This window comes from Pholis gunnellus, assembly GCF_910591455.1.
Source record: "Pholis gunnellus genome assembly, chromosome: 3".
Taxonomy (NCBI): Eukaryota; Metazoa; Chordata; class Actinopteri; order Perciformes; family Pholidae; genus Pholis; species Pholis gunnellus.
Window position 1 is genome coordinate 26470026 of NC_136529.1, and position 21156 is coordinate 26491181.

The 21156-nt window shown below is 41.3% G+C and overlaps 1 protein-coding gene across 7 annotated transcripts; it reads right to left on the reverse strand.

Moving 5' to 3' along the window:
* Positions 1 to 10550: 10550 nt before the first annotated feature.
* Positions 10551 to 17532, reverse strand: LOC306693845 (zinc-binding protein A33-like). 7 transcript variants are annotated; one of them, XM_079156499.1, is made up of 4 exons: positions 17033 to 17317; positions 13031 to 13150; positions 12576 to 12718; positions 10551 to 12500 (listed from the first exon to the last, which is right to left on the reverse strand). In XM_079156499.1, exon 4 carries the CDS (start codon positions 12481 to 12483, stop codon positions 11098 to 11100), a length of 1386 nt encoding a protein of 461 aa, XP_079012625.1. In that variant the 5' UTR covers positions 12484 to 12500; positions 12576 to 12718; positions 13031 to 13150; positions 17033 to 17317; the 3' UTR covers positions 10551 to 11097. The 7 variants fall into 7 exon arrangements, 6 of the variants coding, with proteins under 6 accessions (XP_079012625.1, XP_079012624.1, XP_079012622.1 ...); XM_079156498.1 differs by having other exon boundaries at positions 12576 to 12808; XM_079156496.1 differs by having other exon boundaries at positions 12576 to 12854.
* Positions 17533 to 21156: the final 3624 nt, after the last annotated feature.

A 21156-nucleotide genomic window follows, 5' to 3' on the forward strand; every position in this document is an offset into this window, starting at 1 on the left:
GTGTCGCCCTCAGTGTAGATATGACTTGTTTATGAATCACAATATTTTTTTTTTGGTAATATTAAAAGCTGTAAAGAATCTACAGAGTGGAGCGAGGAGACGGAGAAAATCAAGTAACACGGAAGAATCAAAAAACGGAACAAAGAGAAGATGAAACGATGTGGATGAATGAACGGTTTCTCATTTAACACGTTGGATTAAAGGTCAGTTTTTCTTACACTGCTTCAGATATTTCACAAATTATTGCGGCCTTGAGTCCCTGAACTCGGACAGAAGCTATTTTCCTCCTAAAGTGGAGATTTTCTGTCGGGTTACGCACGTTCGTAGTTTGGTTGTAACGGGGAGTAAGAGGGTTCAAAGGCACCGGAATGATTTCTTTTATTTATGGAAGTTTCACAAACTCGCCTGCACAAAGAAAATAAAACAATTTCCTTTTCACCGATAAACACAGAGACCGCTGCACTTAGTGTGTGAGTGGACTGTTTTTTCCTTTGAGGACATGGAAGAGTTCTGCTGGTGCTGATCCGAAAAACAAGCTGAATCGTGGCCGGAAGCACTTCTACTCTTTCTCCCTCGTTGAGAGATTCTGGTCAACTAGCGTTAAAGGAAACATCGGAGAGATTCAGTCGTACGTTTGAGATCGAGCGGAATGATTCGTCTGGTGTTGTAACAGGAAATTCAGTTTCTCGATTAAAAAGTAATTGACAAAGAAGTGCAGCGGGAAGACTAACGATTAGCGAATCAGCGCCAGGGGCGGGACTAAAGCCGTTGTCAAGTGTAGTCAGCTGTGTAATAATAACAATAGAGACCGCTTCAGACGGGTTGAGTTTTGACCTTTTTTTTTTCGTGGCATCTTTGTTGGCCAATCATGGTTTTCTACTCTTCTCCGTCTTTCCTCGTCCGTGTCCGTAACCGTAACGTTGAGCTCAGACTGACAACTCTGTATTACACATTGTGAATCTTACAAGTAATTCATAGACTGTATATAAGACGTCGACGTATGTTTCTGCTGTTGCCCAGAATAGACAACCTACTGGCTCTAGAGAGAGCGTTTCACGTTTTTACCGCAGACCGCATATAAGAAGTGAACGTCGGAGTATATGTCTCTGGTAGAGACCTGTCAATCACTGTGTAGCCCCGCCCCTAAAGCATCCCCTGCTTTATGGTCTGTTTGACTCTAAATGGACCATCATGTACTAAATGAACATCATTCTGTATTGAAGAAGACCTGAAACTAGAGATTGAGACCATAAACTCATGTTTACAATGTTTACTGAGGTAATAAATCAAGAGAGAAGTAGTCATTTTCTCATAGACTTCTATACAACCAGAGGAGTCGCCCCCTGGTGGACATTAGAGAGAATGCAGTTTTAAAACACTTCCGCATTGGCTTCACTGTTCAGAACTTGAGCTTGCCGCCTGCACTAGACGAACCCTCTATTTCTATTGTGAAGTCTGAAGAAAACCTTTGCTAATGCAACATGTTGCCTGTTAATTCTAGTTTATTCATATGGCTCATTTCAGCAACAAGGCCATTCAAAGTATTTTCCATGAAGCATCAGAAGCCAAATGACAACTTGCAGAAGAAACACATTATATTGCAAATACAATTTTAAGCTAAAATGTAGTCAGACTGGACTAAAATAGAAGAGTAGAAGAGACGGTGTGGTGTAGGAAGTGATTTATTGAAAGGCTGCTGCAAACAGAAAAGTCTTCTTTGGTTTAAAAGCTGACCTGCAGTTTTCTGTACATTTTGTTCCAGAAATATGGAGTTCAAAAACTGAACTCTGCTTCTCCATGTCGTTTGATACAGAACATCTTGAGAAGCCATCGTTGGAAACTTTTTGCAGAAAGCCGAGGCTTTCAAAAAGTACTTGGCAGGTGATCGGACGAACCACCCGTCCATCAAACTCTTGAGAGCGAAAAACGTCTTTTCCATCAAGAAATGCCTTCAGTGGCTTTTGTTCTTCTGTCAATGGAGAAATACCCCAGAGTTGTGATAAAGCTGAAGCTATAGCAGCATCTGCGCTAACCTTTTTAGGGCCATTGTTGTTTTAGAACAACCTAAAAGCATGAAAGAACATTCAGAAATACAAAGTCGTCCTGGACACAATCAATCTTCCGTTACTAGCAGAACGAGATCCTTCTTTTAACTTTAAGATCCCCACACCTCACGCAGCGTATCTGTAGCAGCGCTACACTGAGGTTCTCTCTCTCCTGTTGTTTCCTCTCGTATCTCAGAGTCGCCTTATCTCCGTTTCACTCGCTACGTCTCTGCATCTGGCTTTTGTGTTAAACCTTTAACAATTACATACGAGGAGCTGGATCATGTTATCTGTGAAATCCTGCGGCGTGCAGGGGTGAGATAGATTCAAGACACTTCAGACCGCGGAGAGAGAACAAAGAGGGTGACGCACTTCGCTGAGCGCTGGGAGAGGAGGATTATTGGAGCTGGAGATCCGGATCTCTCTAAAGATATATTTATTTGAACTGGAGACGTCTTGACATTTATGTCACTCTCGGTTTTGAGCGGCTACAGTTTGTTCCAACGAATCCTCGACAAAAAAAAACCTGAAACACCCTGAGTTGGATGCTTAAAGCTCTACTGAAAATGTGTTGTGGGCACCAGTGCTGGAATATATATACCTATATCTGGTATACTGGTTTTAATTTCTCAAACAATATTTATTTCTTGCATACCGCCACACTAGGTAATAGCCACAAATAGCGCTACGGCTGGGAAAGTTAAGCGTGCGTTTAAATAAAAATGTAATTTAAAAAAAGGAGCGAATGTGACTTTTAAAGATCCCGATCACGCATCTTCGCCACTGATACTAAAAGCCGATCGTTGATGATTCGTATTGTTTTTGTTTGTTGTTTTTTTCTCGTCACCGTCCCAAAAATCTTTTGAACCGCTCTGAAGTCTGTAAACCATCAACAGGTTTTTACAAAAGTACAAATACTTCTCTCTAGTATTAAGAGAGTATTTCCTGTTGTAGACCCAGAGTTTAGTCTCAACTGATCAGCGTGAAGATTGACAATGCTCACGACTGATATTTAATTTGGTTTCGTCTAATCATTACTATAAAGTTTTTTCATGAAAGCATCTCTAAATGTGGTGAAATCACATTGGTAAACTTATTTCAACAAATGCACACTTTGATAAAAGTTAGACTCAGAGATTTCTAATAATCAGCCTTTTACTATTATTTGACATTCAGTCAAACAACAGTCATTGACATTGAAAAGTGATTGCAGAGAGTTTTGAGTGTTATTTTCCATGATTTTGTCCAGTCAGCCCTCTAAAACGAAATGACATCACAAAGATATAATGAGTTATGGATCTGGAAACCACAGCGCACGCTGGAGAGTTTTCTTCTAACTAACTTCACTTTTCAGATGTGAAAACGATCGTTTTGCGTTTGAAATGTCCAAAAACCACATGATGAAAAAGTGGCTCAAGTGGTTTGTTGTTGAACATAATTAAAGTTCACTTTCCTTGTGATGGTTCGGACAGTTTATTGTAAACTCTGTATACGTGCAGCAGCTCCTCTTGCTGTTGCTCGTCCTCGTCCCGTACGGACGACATGCAGGTGCTGGAGGCTGCAGGTGCCTCAGCAGCTCCACAAAATCATTAAACGGTGATTATGAGGGCGCTAACACGATGAGCAGCGGCCATCCGAAAGCAGCCAGCGGTGAAATGGTCTGCATCTGCTGCTTACGCTCTGCTTAGTTAGGTGGCTAAGTGAGCCTGTAAACTGAGATTTTAACAAGTAAAATCATTTAGTTATGATTCACTGCTCTTCCTGTTTGGATAATAAAATACCTGCTCTGCACGATACCTGGAGTGCACATTGTTTACATGTCCGGAGCGCTGGGCTGATTGAAAGAGGATGATTTGAGTTCAGGATTCCAATGGAAAATTATTCTATCAATGATTTCTTCAACCTTTTGGATGAGATCCGTCTCTCAAGCTTTCTTAATCCTGTTAAAAGATTTACAAAATCGACAGGGATTCGAACAATTATCACAAGTTCTATAGCAATTGACGTGCTCTCCTCAAAATTCACCAGACTCCATTGACAGAAACTGTGATTTTTACCTCGCCGATTGCTAAACAAACTTCATTCAAAAAAGTCTTTCCGCTGTTTTCCAGCAATCACCATCTCTGGTTGCTTTCTGCAAAAGCTTTGCATTAGTAGTTTAAACAACATTTTATAAGCTGCTTAGATCTAGTGTTAGTAAGTTAACGTTAGCTGTTAGCTAACGTTAACTATCTATCGCTCCTCTTGCCAATTTCATCACAGATGTGTTGTTCATAATGCAGCATCATTAAAAGGATCGGAGGCTAAAAAGCATTAATGCCGACCTACAGATTGCCCAATTTACTGAATATGAGCCGACAGTAAGATCACGTTTATTTTTCAGTTGCCCGAGGCGCTATAATCTTTTCCTCTCCAGGGTTTACTTTCCCTGTTAATGTCAAGCTCTGATCAAGAACAGATTTCTCTATACGCGTAAACAAAACCACAGAAATGTCTGAAATGACTGTTCAGAGCTCACATTGATGTCCTTGATTTATCACCCAGTCTTTCTCTTCTGTCCTCAAAAACATGACTCAGCTCCAGCTCAGGGTATTTGTTGATGAGTCATTGTACGCTGAAGTGTCAGAAAGGAAGCTCTGAGGGTTTGTGGTGCAGAAGATAAAAAAAAACAATATATAATGTCTTTCTTCAGCTGAGTGATGACATCAGTGGTGGAAGGATGTGAAAATCTGTAAAAAGAAATTTTTTTCTTTTCACACTAAAGAAAATAAGTGAAATTAACTATGAAAATAAGACATTTTCAGATCATTTCTTTTGGCATCAAGACGTCAATTATTAGCAAAACAAGGTCACATGGTGACGTCAGCATGATCAGCACCACGGACAGCGCTACTCATCAAACAAGACGGAGACGGTGTGCAGCCACAGACTGTATAAGAAGTGACGTATCAAAACGGCCTGTTTACTTACACTCTTTAGTAGAAAGCACTGTTGAAGGTAAGACAATAGCCAGTGTATTCCAGTCCTTTGCTTGGACTGTTTGCAGGTTTTTAATTGAGTTTAATTGTCTTGACTTATTATTGACTACTTATATTGATGAGTTTCGTATTCCATTATACTGTTTGTCGCTGTCCATTGTCGGGGGAGGGCTGTTTGTGAAGGAAAGGAAGGGCCTCCAAAACCTAAATATTACTAAGCCACACACAAAGATGATTCATTTTATGCAAAGATTTTATTTTTTGTTCACATCGTCTCATGAGTTTGTTTTAGAACAAACACACTTCTATCTCTGCTGCACAGATTAATTAAAGGCTTTATAGACTCTTTATTTGAGGTGGTGAAACACTGATCCTGTAACGTCTTCATGAAGCTCTGCGTCGCCTCATGTGGCAGATGTCCGTGTTTGTCTCGTGTTGAAAGAAAAACCTGCCGTCTTTTGTCAAACGGCATCAGTCGGCGGCTGATTTGACAAAACGCTGCCCAGCAGAGCGTCGACTCTGCTGCCTCAGGGGCCTGAAGACGGTCCATCTGTGTCTCCGTCCTTCAGACCACCAGCCGGACATCATTCGCAATCATCCTCACTCTCCACCAGACCACTGGGAGGGTCCCCACAGGGCAGGAGGAGGAAGGAGGCAGGAGGAGGAGGAAAGATGGGGGTTGGTAAAGGCAGGAAGAGGAAGGAGGAGGAAGTTGGAGGCTGGGGGACACTGGTGGAGGCAGGAGGAGGAAGGAGAGGTGAATAAAGGAGTATGAAGTGAAGGCAGGAGGAGGAGGAGGAGGCAGTCGAAGGAAGGAGGAGGAGGAGGAAGGAGGGAAAAAGAAGTAGGAGGCTGGGAGGAAGGGGGAGGAGGCAGTAGGAGGAGAAAGGAAGAGGCTGGGTTAAGCAGGAGAAGGAAAGAGGAGGACATATGAGGAGGAGGAAGGACAAAGTAAAAGGCAGGAGGAGGCAGAAGGAAGTAGAGGAGGACACGGGAGGCTGTTTAAAGCAGGAAGAGGACATTGGAGCAGGGAGACGCTGATGGAGGCAGGAGTAGGAAGGAGGAGAAGTGGAAGGAAGTAGGAGGCAGGAGGAAGGAGAAGGAAGGAGGCATAAGGAGGACGCTGGGTAAGGCAGGAGGAGGAAAGAGGAGCAGGAGGACGTATGAGGAGGAGGGAGGAGGAGGAGGAAGTAGAAGGAAGTAGGAGGCAGGAGAAGGAAGTAAGAGGTAGCTGGAAGTAGAGAAGGCTGTTTGAAGCCGGAGGAGGAAGTTGGAGGCATGAGGAAGCTGGTTGAGACAGGAGGAGGAGGAGGAGGAGGAGGAGGAGGAGGCAGGGCGAGATTGATGGAGGCAGGTTAGTTTCTTCTTCCATCACATCTATCGCGTTGTCACTCGATCTCTCTTAACTTCTAGTTTTTTAATCAAAATGTTATTTTACACGAAGGTGACACAACTAAAGTAGGTTGTTTGTCAGCGCTTTCCTTTTTCAGGAAAAACCCATTAATCCTGAGGGAAACATGAATGTCTGAAGTTGGTGGCGCGAGAGGAAAAGTTAAATGATCACCAAAATCAGTATGATTCATCCTCTGGGAACCATGAATTTCTCTACAAATTTATATCTGAATCCAAATATCAGTTGTAGAAATATTTCAGTCTGAACATCTATAGAGCAACACATGGCTAAATATTCACCACCATGATTTTTCCAAATATAGAGGCCATTTAGTCCTTCGTGAATTAGCTTTTTACATAAATTACTCAAGATAGTACAAACGAATTATCACACAGTCTGTTACTATCAAGAAAGAAAGACAGCTAACTGCTAATGTAGCCACATTTAGCAGTTAGCTGGCTAGCCGTTAGCTCCCAGCTTCTCTCCTATAAACTCAACATGCACAACGTAGTATGTGCACACGCTTTATGCTGAGAGGTTTGGTTACCAATCAATGCAACACACGTCATCATTAGAGGCTCAAGTGACGTAATATTAAGAGGTAGACGGTCCACTGGACAAGTGGCAGGACACAAGGTGCGACATTAAAAACAACTCAATAAAATAACGATTGCAGAGTTGCATTAAATAAGTGAACTTAGTTTGGTTCTGTAGCTGTTCCTTCACACCAACACTGGAGCTCCACACACGGATAAATAACAAAGAGACTTGTTTTAGGCTGAGTCAGGAAAAAAGAAATCCTGTGGACAAAGAAATGAAGATGTTCAGGGAGAAAATCTTCCATCATTTACAGGTGAGCTCTGGTAGCTAATGTAGAAAGTTTAATAATTCATTTTTTTGTTTGTGCACAAAGTTCTGTTCTGTTGAGCGCTTTAACGTAAACTCCCGGCTCATTTGTTAACGTTCTTTTATCGGATTATCCACAAACATACGAGGTGAAGACTGAGAAAGAAACCGAATACTTGAGTTGGTCTTCAGGTGAAGGAGTTGCTGCTGACTCTGGGTTTGAGAAGACTTTTAAGAAGTGCAGGAGGATATATCTATGAAATATTAAACGAACGTCCCCGAAAATGAGGAGTGGAGAAGGAAACGCACACGAAACGTACAACTTTCTGAAAATGTCAATGTTTCGAGTACAAAGTGTTGATGTGAGGCGATGGAAAAAATCTCAGGAAAGTTTTATTTGTCTGTTCTCCTCTTGAGACATGATGGCGGCCATTTATAGCTCAGAGCGTTCTACATTTGTCACAAACCAACAATGAAAACAAACATCTGGGCAGCAGTAGGTACGTGATGCTACTCCAGACATTTAGATTTTAGCTACACAAAAATAACCCCAATGATCTGTTCAGTCCGTCTACACAAACACAATATGATATGTCAGGAAATGTGTCCGATCATTAAAATAATATATTTATAAACAAATAAAATGAAAATGAAAAATAAGATGAAAAAGGTTTTTCTTTTCTGAACATTAAACATTTTGTTTAACATTAATGCGTAATGTAGATTTAACAAAAACATAACAAAATATTGTCTTTTTTTCATTGAAAGCTTAAAGACCTGATTTGTATGTGCAGCAGCTAAACATTCAGCCGTCTTGTTATTGATCATCAGCTGTTGAACTAGTTGAGCTAATATTTTGCTAATGGATGTGTGTTTGTCCTGAACTAAAAAACTTTACGCAAAAATGTGTCGCGCAAAGTCCTGTGAGGGTGTGAAGATCTTTAGCTTTTTTTTCATTTGAATGAAAATAACAATTGTTTAAGAGCGACAGTAACGTTTAATTAATTCAGCACCTTTCAAACAAATCAAATGAAATTCAAAGTTCTTTACAAATGATTGATGAGACGGAAATGGAGAGAAGATGGAGACCAATGCAGACGAAATCAAGAAAAATATATAATAATTTTACAAAGAATAAAATCAAATACAACACGGAATATATTACTCACAGTACAACAGTCAAGATTAAAATTATAGTGAAATAAAATGCGTATAAATACTAAAACCATAGCATTAAAAACCCATAAGACACTTTATTAAAATCAGACGTAATAATAAGCAATAATAATAGAAACCATAAAACACTGCATTAAAGCTGACTCACAGTTTTTGGCGACACTGTCCAGATGCTCAAACTCTGCGTTTGTCCAGGTTGTTATTAATAATTCCTGCAGGACATTTTATTTTTCCATTTTAGAGGCAACAATTCAGTCAGCCCCCAAAAACCTCCACTCAGACTGCTGAGGAGGCTATTTTCCACCATCATCATTATCTTCTTCCTCCCTCTTCTGCTCTTTTTGGTTGTTTTTTTTTACATGCTTTGTGGCTGACTTTGTGTTTCCTCTGTGTGTGTGTGTGTGTGTGTGTGTGGGTGTGTGGGTGGAAGAGATGAGTTGTTTGTGCCATGCTCCTTTTAAATCAAAGGCGAAGAGGAAGGCTGTGCTTTAATCATATTTCACGCCGACCTCACTTATCTCCCTCGCCTGTTGTTTAAGGGCTGTCACTGCAGATATATCGGCCGGCGTTTGACTGCTACAGCATGGGGAGTTCGGAGGCTATACACACACACACACACACACACAGAGCCTAGAGTGCATGCATATTCTGTATTCATGTCCTCTCACACACACAGTGAACAAATTATGTAAAGGAAAAGAAAACATAAGTCAAAGTGCAAAATGGCTGACAGGACGACGTAAAGGAGTGGGAATGTGTTAACATTTTCTTCGGAAATGCCAAGGTCTCACATTTATTTTACATTTCTGTCGTGAGCAGGAGGTCAGGTCTGCTGTTCATTAAGTGTTTCTGTGACAGCACACACACACACACACACACACACAGCCTGAAGGTTACAGCGACAGGGTTCCGACCTGAAAGAAATCCTTGAAAATGAAGATGGAGGCGGCTCCGGTGCGCCGAGCGAGTCGGAGAGCAGGGTGGGAGGCAGAGGCCACGTCTGACTGTGGGTTTTTAAAGGCCGACATCCACCTCAGACAAAATCAAGACGGTAGCTGTGACGTTCAAAATGACTCCCTTTTCCTATAGCTTATATAAAAATGTAGATGACACACTTTAAACTCCATAGTGTCACGTTATACTACTCTGATACAGACTTGTGTCCGTTTTGAACAGGCGGCTACTTCTGTATCTGGAAAGTGAAGCCGATGCATGAGTGGCCTTAAAAACTGCATTCTCTCTAATGTCCATCAGGGGGCGACTCCTCTGAACATAACGAATGAACATAATGAGCAACAAAACATAAACATCACATCGTATTGACCTGTGACTTCTTTAAACACAAACACACACACACACACACATACTGAACAACAACACTGATGTCAGACCAGGAAGTGGTCACATGTTCGGTCTGTTTTTAACTTTGAAAGCTGAAGTCAGAGTGACATCATCAGTCAACACACACACAAACACAAAGCTGCAGCTACTTGAGAGGCAAGAGACTGAATACTACTGTGTGTCTGTATGTGTGAACATCCATCAACCAAACTGTCAAACGAGTCTCAACAAACTGCAATAATATCCACAGGCTAACATGCTAACAGGCTAACGCGCTAACAGGCTAACGCGCAAACAGGCTAACGCGCAAACAGGCTAACAAGCTAATGGACTAACAAGTCTGACTCTGGCACATGTTTCCTGCTCCGCCATAATATCTCTGTGTGTGTGTGTGTGTGTGTGTGTGTGAGTGTGTGTGTGTGTGTAATAAGGGCGTGCACATGGAGGAGTGTGTTCAGCGTGTTGTTTTAATGTAACATCAAAGATGAAGCTGAAACTCAACATGCAGAGACTTGAAGAATCCAACATGTCCGCTCTCATTGTTACTGAAGTTAACTACCTGCTCGATTTATTTTACTCAACTGTAAACACAAGTAGTTATAATATTAATGTTGTCGTTCCAGAGCTCTGTGTTGGCTGCTTCTGTTGCTTATTTTTATATTTATTAGTTAAAAATATGAGTTCAACATTGAAGCAGGAGACAAATAAATGAGATGAAATATGAAAAGTAGACAAATACTATCCTCTAATAACAACAAACAAATACCAATGAAAGGTTTTACACGTTTATTTAAAAGATGTGTTTACATTTCAAATAAAGAAATATAATTGTTTAATTATTCAATCATTGACACTGAGTTTAAAACAATTCAACAGACTTAAATGAACAAATATGTCATAATTTTATACTGTAACATAATGAATTAATGTTTCTCTATAAATTACAGATTTAGCCGATAGATGATTCAATCATTTTTAACAAAATCCCAAAATGCTGCCGTCAAAGACAAAGAAAGCAAACAGAGAGCTGCAGATGACGTATTTTTGTACGTGAAAAATGAACAATTTAAAATGAAACAGTTTCGAAAAAAAATAAAAGAACCAAACATAAAGATCAGAAACTAAGTGAAACAAAAAGTGAATTGTTGAACTAATTAAAAAATAAAATGAAATACAAACAGACGATAAGTGAAAGTAAACTCAACATGTTTTCAGTAATGAGACACCAGGAGGACAGGTTCAGCTTAACAGGTTAAATTCAGAGACTTTTCATTTTAAGGAATAAACAACATCGTAAATATAATCATCCTCTTCATCTCTAACTGCTCTGTTCCACTGTTACACAGACCTTCAGTGGTGATATCTTCAGTTTATCAATAGTGTGAATGTATGGAAACATCCTCTCAGTGAAAGTGTGTGTGAAGGTGTGTATGTGTGTGTTAGTATCAAGATCAGAGAACGACAGCTTTCCTCTGTTCCAGTCCAGATTCACTCTGATCCTCTGGAGCTTCTTCGGCACAAAGAGATAAGTGAATGCTGATGGTGACCGTGCTAAGTATATATATTGATAGAACATTATTGTCCATAATCCAGACTGCATGTCTCTCTTCCTCTGGACAGACTCTTCCAACACACCCAGTGCCCAGCCTGTACTGTCTCCTACCTCGACATCCCAGCTGTGAGTCCCTGAGTTAAATCCTTCAGAGCCCAGAACAGACCTGTATTTATCAAACCTCTCTGGATTATCAGGAAGCTGCTGTCTCTCTCCTCGTCTCACACTGGTCAGATCTTCAGACAGGATGAGGTCTGAACGAGCAGTGTTTGGGTCCAGAATCACAGGAGTGTAGGAGACCATGTCCTTCACCTTGTTCCAGATGTTGAAGGTCAGGTTGCCCAGGTGTTTGGCCTCGTCTATCAGAGCTCCTGAGAGCAGCTGTGGATCCTCCAGCAGGGGGCGCTGCTGGACTCTTTCCACTGCAGCCTTGTAGTTGTTCAGGAATGAGACGTCTTCAGCTCTCAGCTCGTCCTCTGTGGCTCTGACTGTGTCTGAAAGAGCTGCTATCTCTCTGCTCAGAGCCTCCATCTTCTCCTTCATCATCTGACTCTTCTGCTCCTCTTCCTCCCTCAGTGCAGCCATCCTGGCCTCCTCTTCCTCCTCTAGAAACTGGTGAAGCTTCTTAAACTGCTCCTTAATCTTCCTCTCTGTGCGTCGGGCCTGGACCTTCATGTGTTCTGCTGTTTGATCAGACTTCACTTTAACTCGTTCATAAACCTTTAACTTCTCCTTTAAGGGCTCCAGAGCTTCCTGAAGGTTCTTCTTGTGTTGTCGAGCAGCTTCATCGATGGGTCTGAATCTGTGGTCGCTGTGTTTCTCTGAATCTCTGCAGATGTGACACACTGGCTGCTGATGGTCCAGACAGAAGAGTTTGAGTTTCTCAGAGTGCAGACTGCAGAGAGTCTCTGAAGCTCTCTGATCTCTCTCCAGTGAGAAGGACTCACACAGGTTCTTTAACACCAGGTTACAAGGTGGATGTCCCTTTGAAGATCTTCTCTTACAAACTGGACACTCCTGAGTTGGTTTCTCTCTCCACCAGCTCTTCAGACAGTCTTTACAGAAGCTGTGGCTACATGACAGAAGAACAGGATCTCTAAAGACTTCATGACAGACCGGACAGCAGAGATCCTCCTCTAATCTGGAAGCCATTTAGTCTCTGAGTGAAGCTGAAAACACAGAAAGTACATCAGTCATGGCTCCCCTCCCTCCTCTACTAACTTCACTGTTTTAGTCAAACTCACATTCAGTGTGTGGAGCGTCAGCAGGTTGAAGCAGCAGTGTTGTAGTTTTCCTCTTTTCTCTCCTGTAGATGAACTCACTCAGAGGAAGTTGTTAGTTTGGTCTGAAGGTGAATCTGATCGTCTCTCTCTCAGTCTCTGTGTCTCTTTAGTGAGGAAGAATCACAAACTGTTTGTCTCAGGTGAGTCTGGTGAGGGGTGGAGCTTTGTCACTCCTCCTCTGATAAACGCTTCACCTGTAACACAGGGGTGTGTTTCACTCCACAAACACCTACCACACCTCTACAGCTCACTGGTTAACAGGTTTTACCTCATTTTATCTGCATAAGGAACACTTTCATAACAAGTCTGCAGCAGATTGAAGTACTTCAGTACTTTAGTACATTAGTACTGCAGTACTCTAGTCCTGTAACTGTCCTCAGTTGAAGTCACAGCTTTGTAATGAAGGTAAATCTTACCGTCTGTCTGTCGGTGAGTCTCTTCTCACTGAGAACTGAACAGTAACAAACTGTTTCCTGTTTGTCTCAGATGATGTCATGTAAGGGGCGGAGCTCTGTCAGCCCTCTGATGTGTTTCATCTTAAAAGGGAACAGATGATAAATATGATGAATAAGATCCATCACTCTGCTCTGAGATCACGTCTTTGTGTCAACTTAACTTTAACGGAACAAACACAAAGAAAACACGACCAGAGTAAATTCATGTTCACTGTTTCTGTCAGTTTTTACTTTGTTTGTTTCTAAATCATGTTAATAAGTTGTATTCGTCTTCTATTTATAAACATTGTGTTTAATAGAGGTGCAGCTCTCTTAAAACCCAGAGTCTCTTCTGGTTTAGCGTCTCTCAATAGTGAGAACGTCTTAAACCTTCTGTTGCTGCACACCAGCTGCTCTGAAGCAAAGGGACGAGCGACCTCAAGCCGGTCCTTTAGTTGGTAGCTGTTGGGTAGCTCCCTGTGGGGGTCCTGAGCTTCCAGCGCTGCATCAGGAGAACTGGGATTCAACCAGAGGCTTCCTGTCAGGCGGCAACCTCTAGTTCTGAAAAGTGAAGCTATTGCTTCATGTCTTAACCTGCATTCTCTCTAGTGTCCACCAGGGGGCGACTCCTCTGGTTGTATAGAAGTCTATGAGAAAATGACTGTACTTATCTCTTGATTTATTACCTCAGTAAACATTGTAAACATGAGTTTATGGTCTCAATCTCTAGTTTCAAGTCTTCTTCAATACAGCATGACGTTCATTTTGTAAATGATGGTCCATTTAGAGTCAAATAGCAGTGACATAACATGATTCTTCCTTAATTGTAATTTGTAACAGACTGAGTTAAAAAAAATAAAAACATGGTGAAATCTTTAAATTGACCAGTGAAGACTAAAAGTGACCAGCGAGAACACACACACACTCACTTGCTGAAGAACACACACTTGTGACACAAAAAAACAAACATTTTACCCTCAGAAAGATGAGTTTCTACAAACAAACAGCAGAGACACAATAATCACAGCCATCAATTTAGCAGAGGGGAAAACTCAGTGTTTCACCGTGCTGACATCAGCAGACATCAAGCTGTACTACACTAAACAACGTGCATCAAACACCACACGATTATACATATTAATCGTAGGGTTGGTGCCAGGCGGCAACCTCTAGTTCTGAAAAGTGAAGCCAATGTTAAAGTGCCTTTATAGCTGCATTCTCTCTAATGTCCATCAGGGGGCGACTCCTCTGAACATAACGAATGAACATAATGAGCAACAAAACATAATCACATCGTATTGACCCGTGACTTCTTTGAAGATGAGACTTATTTCTTCCCATTAACACAAACACACACAAACACACACACACAGCTGCAGCTACTTGAGGCAAGAGTCTGAATACTACTGTGTGTCTGTATGTGTGAACATCCATCAACCAAACTGTCAACCGAGTCTCAACAAACAGCAATAATATCCACAGGCTAACATGCTAACAGGCTAACAAGCTGACATGCTAAAGAGCTAATGGGCTACCATGTCTGACTCTGGCACATGAAGCTGTTTCCTGCTCTGCTCTAATTTCTCCGTGTGTGTGTGTGTGTGTGTGTGTGTGTGTAATAAGGGTGTGCACATGCAGGAGTGTGTTCAGCATGTAGTTTTAATGTAACATCAAAGATGAAGCTGAAACTCAACATGCAGAGACTTGAAGAATCCAACATGTCCGCTCTCATTGTTACTGAAGTTAACTACCTGCTCGATTTATTTTACTCAACTGTAAACACAAGTAGTTATAATATTAATGTTGTCGTTCCAGAGCTCTGTGTTGGCTGCTTCTGTTGCTTATTTTTATTTTTATTAGTTAAAAATATGAGTTAAACATTGAAGCAGGAGACAAATAGATGAGATGAAATATGAATAGTAGACAAATACTATCCTCTAATAACAACAAACAAATACCAATGAGAGGTTTTACACGTTTATTTAAAAGATGTGTTTACATTTCAAACACAGAATAAAGAAATCACATGTTTAATTCTTAAATCATTGACACTGAGTTTAAAACAATTTAACATACTTTAATGGACAAATATATAATTGTATACTGTAATATAATGAAGTTATGTTTCTCTATAAATTACCGATTTAGCCGATAGATGATTCAATCATTTTTAACAAAATCCCAAAATGCTGCCGTCAAAGACAAAGACAGCAAACAGAGAGCTGCAGATGACGTCTTTTTGTACGTGAAAAACGAACAATTTAAAATGAAACAGTTCCTAAAAAAAATAAAATAACCAAACATAAAGATCAGAAACTAAGTGAAACAAAAAGTTAATTGTTGAACTAATTAAAAAATAAAATACAAACAATAGGTGAAAGAAAACTCAAGATGTTTTCAGTAATGAGACACCAGGAGGACAGGTTCAGTTTAACAGGTTAAATTCAGAGACTCTTCACTTTTAAGGAATAAACATCGTAAATATAATCATCCTCTTCATCTCTAACTGCTCTGATTCACTGTTACACAGACCTTCAGTGGTAATATCTTCACTTTATCATCATTGATAATGAATGGAAACATCCTCTCAGTGAAAGTGTGTGTGAAGGTGTGTATGTGTGTGTTAGTATCAGGATCAGAGAACGACAGCTTTCCTCTGTTCCAGTCCAGATTCACTCTGATCCTCTGAAGCTTCTTCTGCACTTTGAGATAAGTGGATGGACCTGGTGGTGACCATGTTGAGTATGTATCTTTATAGAACCCTATTCTCAATAATCCAGACAGTATGTCTCTCTTCCTCTGGACAGACTCTTCTAACACACCCAGTGACCAGAATGTACTGTCTCCTACCTCGACATCCCAGCTGTGAGTCCCTGAGTTAAATCCCTCAGAGCCCAGAACAGAGAAGTGTTTATCAAACCTCTCTGGATTATCAGGAAGCTGCTGTCTCTCTCCTCCTCTCACACTGGTCAGATCTTCAGACAGGATGAGTCTTGGATGAGAAGTGTTTGGGTCCAGAATCACAGGAGTGTAGGAGACCATGTCCTTCATCTTGTTCCAGATGTTGAAGGCCAGGTTGCCCAGGTGTTTGGCCTCGTCTATCAGAGCTCCTGAGAGCAGCTGTGGATCCTCCAGCAGGGGGCGCTGCTGGACTCTTTCCACTGCAGCCTTGTAGTTGTTCAGGAATGAGACGTCTTCAGCTCTCAGCTCGTCCTCTGTGGCTCTGACTGTGTCTGAAAGAGCTGCTATCTCTCTGCTCAGAGCCTCCATCTTCTCCTTCATCATCTGACTCTTCTGCTCCTCTTCCTCCCTCAGTGCAGCCATCCTGGCCTCCTCTTCCTCCTCTAGAAACTGGTGAAGCTTCTTAAACTGCTCCTTAATCTGCCTCCCTGTGCGTCGGGCCTGGACCTTCATGTGTTCTGCTGTTTGATCAGACTTCACTTTAACTTCTTTATAAACCTTTAACTTCTCCTTTAAGGGCTCCAGAGCTTCCTGAAGGTTCTTCTTGTGTTGTCGAGCAGCTTCATCGATGGGTCTGAATCTGTGGTCGCTGTGTTTCTCTGAATCTCTGCAGACGACACACACTGGCTGCTGATGGTCCAGACAGAAGAGTTTGAGTTTCTCAGAGTGCAGACTGCAGAGAGTCTCTGAAGCTCTCTGATCTCTCTCCTGTAAGAAGGACTCACACAGGTACTTTAACGCCAGGTTAACAGGTGGTTCATACTTTGAAGATCTTCTCTGACAAACTGGACACTCCCGAGTTGGTTTCTCTCTCCACCAGCTCTTCAGACAGTCTTTACAGAAGCTGTGGCTACATGACAGAACAACAGGATCTCTAAAGACTTCATGACAGACCGGACAGCAGAGATCCTCCTCTAGTCTGGAAGCCATTTAGTCTCTGAGTGAAGCTGAAAACACAGAAAGTACATCAGTCATGGCTCCCCTCCCTCCTCTACTAACTTCACTGTTTTTAGTCAAACTCACATTCAGTGTGTGGAGCGTCAGCAGGTTGAAGCAGCAGTGTTGTAGTTTTCCTCTTTTCTCTCCTGTAGATGAACTCACTCAGAGGAAGTTGTTAGTTTGTTCTGAAGGTGAATCTGATCGTCTCTCTCTCAGTCTGTGTGTCTCTTTAGTGAGGAAGAATCACAAACTGTTTGTCTCAGGTGAGTCAGGTGAGGGGTGGAGCTTTGGCACTCCTCCTCTGATAAACGCTTTTCCTGTAACACAGGGGTGTGTTTCACACCTACCACACCTCTACAGCTCACTGGTTAACAGGTTTTACCTCATTTTATCTGCATAAGGGACATTTTCATAACAAGTCAGCAGCAGGTAGAAATACATTAGTACATTAGTACTGCAGTACTCTGGTCCTTCTACCTGTAACTGTCCTCAGTTGAATTCACAGCTTTGTAATGAAGGTAAATCTTACCGTCTGTCTGTCGGTGAGTCTCTTCTCATTGAGAACTGAACAGTAACAAACTGTTTCCTGTTTGTCTCAGATGATGTCATGTAAGGGGCGGAGCTCGGTGACTACGCTTCTTATATATTACATTATATTACATAAAGCAGGGTATGCTTTAGGGCGGGGCTACCTTGTGATTGACGGTTCCCTACCAGAGCCAACAGCGTCTCTACGTCGCCCCTCTGCTGTCCAAATATTATGCTAACTTCCGATCACTGGTCAAGATGGCGACTGCCAGAACGTGGTCTACAAAATTCACGTGATAACAATTCATGCACGTCGTGTGGAACTAAATTTCACAAGCGCGTTCAGCCCAGGAACCTTTGACCGTATGCCGTTAGCAACATGCTACATGAGATCAACAATGTTAACCTTTATCTCAGAATAACCTTTATTGATATAGCTTGTTTTTTTTGCGCTGCTCCAAACTCTCTGGGAACCGTGACTCTTGTGCACTGTTACACCTCGAAATAATAACTTCCAGACTTCAGGATGCCGTTGAGCTTGATGCTTTTTCCTCCAGTATTTAGAGAAAAGACATATGTACAGACGGATTTACTGTTAATGTTAGCTAATAAGATCAAATCTACATCGCTTTAACTACTGCTGATTCAATTTAGTTTTCTTTTCCTTTGCTCATACAGTGCTGGTGTTCGTAAAGCCCACTTTCATGTGATCATATATAATTAACACACAACATCCACATCAACTCCTCCTCCACCTGCTGCACTCTGCTGGACCTGATGCTCCATCTTTCCCTCTATTTCACGGAGGCTTGTGTTTATTTTGTACGTCTTTAATGCATTTTATTTTATCTCCTTTTATGTTTTCCTTTTATAATTGTGCAATGCCTCCGACTGCATTTATAAGTACGCTGCAGACAGACAGTTAAATTGTGTGTCACAAAGGAGGAGCAGGCAGGAAACAGTGAGGTTGTAAACTTTAACTGTCAGCTAACATGGCTAACAGGCTAACTCGGCCCCCACAAAGTTTTGATTTATACAATTTATTAAACATTTTACTTAGTCAGCGGCTGGTTTTATTATCTTACCTGCAGTTATAAAACAGGAATACTGCAGCATTAGAAATAACAATTAATATAATATATATTGATGTAGTTGAAGAGCACTGGATCCTCATTTATTCACACAATGGGTCCGTCCTTCAGCTGAGTGACGAGCTGCTGTCGTAGTAAATCAGGAGGTAAATACTTCCAGTTTGTGGCTGTAAATTCAATAAAAAGAACGTCAAGATATTCTGAGTAAATCTGTCCCTGAGGTCTCTACAAGGCTGAATGTTTGTGTTCAACATGTCCTCACATGTTGGCTCAGCCTGAAAGAGTTTTGTGTTTTGACAAAAACACTCTGAGAAGCGACCGTGAGAGCTGCTGAACCAAACCTCCAATGAAAAGGAATCCGGCCTTTCTACTGAAGAAATTGATTCCCAATTCATTCTTTCATCCAAACTGTCAACCAAACACTGATAAACATAATACTCACAAACAAAATACTGACAAATATAATACTAACAAAATGAAATACTTACAAACAAATTACCCACAAAAATAGAATATTCAGGACTGAAATACTCACCACTCAGACTTTTATTCTTCCACCATTAATTAAATCTGCAGGACTTACATGTTTTTGGCCACTTGTGATACTACGGTCAGCTGGTTTTGGAAACTGGTGAAGAGAGAACTTTGTTCTGTTTTCACATTATTAATAACGTTATTTATACAGATACTGATTTAACTCATAACTCAAACTTTACAGTATTTATTTCACACAGAAAAATAGTTAATTTGCCAAAAAAAATAAAGAAAAAAACGTAATTTCAAAGCACTTCTCTTCAAATGTCATAGTTTAAAGTTTCATAATCATACAAAAAGTCTGTAGAGTTATCTTCTTCTTCAGTTTTAAACATATTAATTCATGAGGACCCGTATGGAGGCTAATGTCTGTTGGTCCACCACTTTGTTCCAGACTGAAACATCTAAACTACTGTTTAGTTGATCATGCTCCCCTGAGGATGAACTGTAATCACTGTGGTGGTCCTCTGTCTTTTCATCTAGCGCCACCATCAGGTCAACATTTAAATGTGTCCAGTGCTTTGGTTTATTACAAAACTACATTACCATTCAGTGTTAAAACACTTGGTGACTCCCAGCTGTCAGGTCCTCAGAGACAGATGGGTCCAGTCAGCGACGATAACACACACACACACACACACACACACACACACACACACACACACAAGCACACACACTCACAGACTTTACCATCAGATAAACACAACCTGACAGGAGCAGGAAGCCCACAGGACCTGATGTTACCTCCAGCTGTGGAGTGACGGGGGTTAATCAGAAGAACAGACTGTTCAGAGTTAAAGTTGTGACAGACTCACTGACTGCAGCTTCCATCTACAGCTGCTTCGCTGACTGACAGCAGACGACTTCACAGAGACGCATGGAGGCAAATCCAATGCGAGGGATGTGATGTTTTGTCTCAATCAGATGCACCTTCTTCAGTGTGAAACTTTTGCTCATAGACTTCTATACAACCAGAGGAGTCGCCCCCTGGTGGACACTAGAGAGAATGCAGCTTTAACACATGAAGCATCAGCTTCACTCGACAGAATCCGAGGTTGCCTCCTGGCCTCCCTCAGTGTGTACACAGACGTCCCTGCAGAGGTTTCTTTCCTTGCTATTAGGCGGGTTTATCTGCAACAGTTTTCTGTTCTTTCCTGCATATTGTAATGTTTCCCTCTCTTTGTTCGGTAGTCCATCACAGCACTGCTCCTCAACCACTCAGCCATCTTTCCTTCGTGACATATTGAACCGGCTGCTCACCTGTATTTCTGGTGTATTTGCTAGTAATGATAGTGAAAACCAATTTGTACAACAAGTTCACCTTCTGGAGGAAAACTGAAAGGGGAGTAAAAAAAATAAAATAATAAAAGGACGTCAAGAAATAAGTGATTGCCACCTCGATCCCAGCTGGTCACCAATTTCCGTCGTCACCAACGTCTGAAAGGCTGCGGCACAGACGGGCCCCTGAAATCCATCCATTTCAAATGAGACAGTCGAGATTAATACGTCTCGCCGGTAGTAACACGGAAAAACCTTGATGTACCTGTCAAAAGTGGGCAGAAAAATAAACGACAAAAGAAAAGAAACACAAGTCTGAAAATTATCTTTTGAGTGCGGCGGATTGCTCGAGCTGTGTTCAGCTGCCCGAGGCCCAGATCTCTGTTAGAGTCGATCCACATTCTGTGTCTACAGCTACATGTACGCAGGTTTCAAGTGTTTTACTGTAAGACATTTGAAAACACTATTCCTATATAAAGAATAAAACCATAGCTGCTTCCAGCTTGACGGTAGAAGCAGTAAATGTTATCATCGCTTGTTGACAGACTGCAGTTATTTAAACCAGCGGTAAAAGAATATGAAGCAGTTTGAGTCGCCTCTGTGAAGTGAATCTTCATCACAGCTCAACATGTCACATCGGATCAGGAAGAAAACACTTTATAGTCTACTCTGCATGTGCAAAAATGTTCTATTAAAAAGAGTCATTAATAATGCATCATTAACTCGCATCAACAATCTGCAGTATTTAAAAGGTTTTGTAGTGCAGTTGGTTAAACC

What these genes read in the sequence shown, in the direction of transcription:
- LOC306693845 (XM_079156494.1), bottom strand. Translation starts at nt 16,939, where the DNA reads ATGGCTTCCAGACTAGAGGAGGATCTCTGCTGTCCGGTCTGTCATGAA.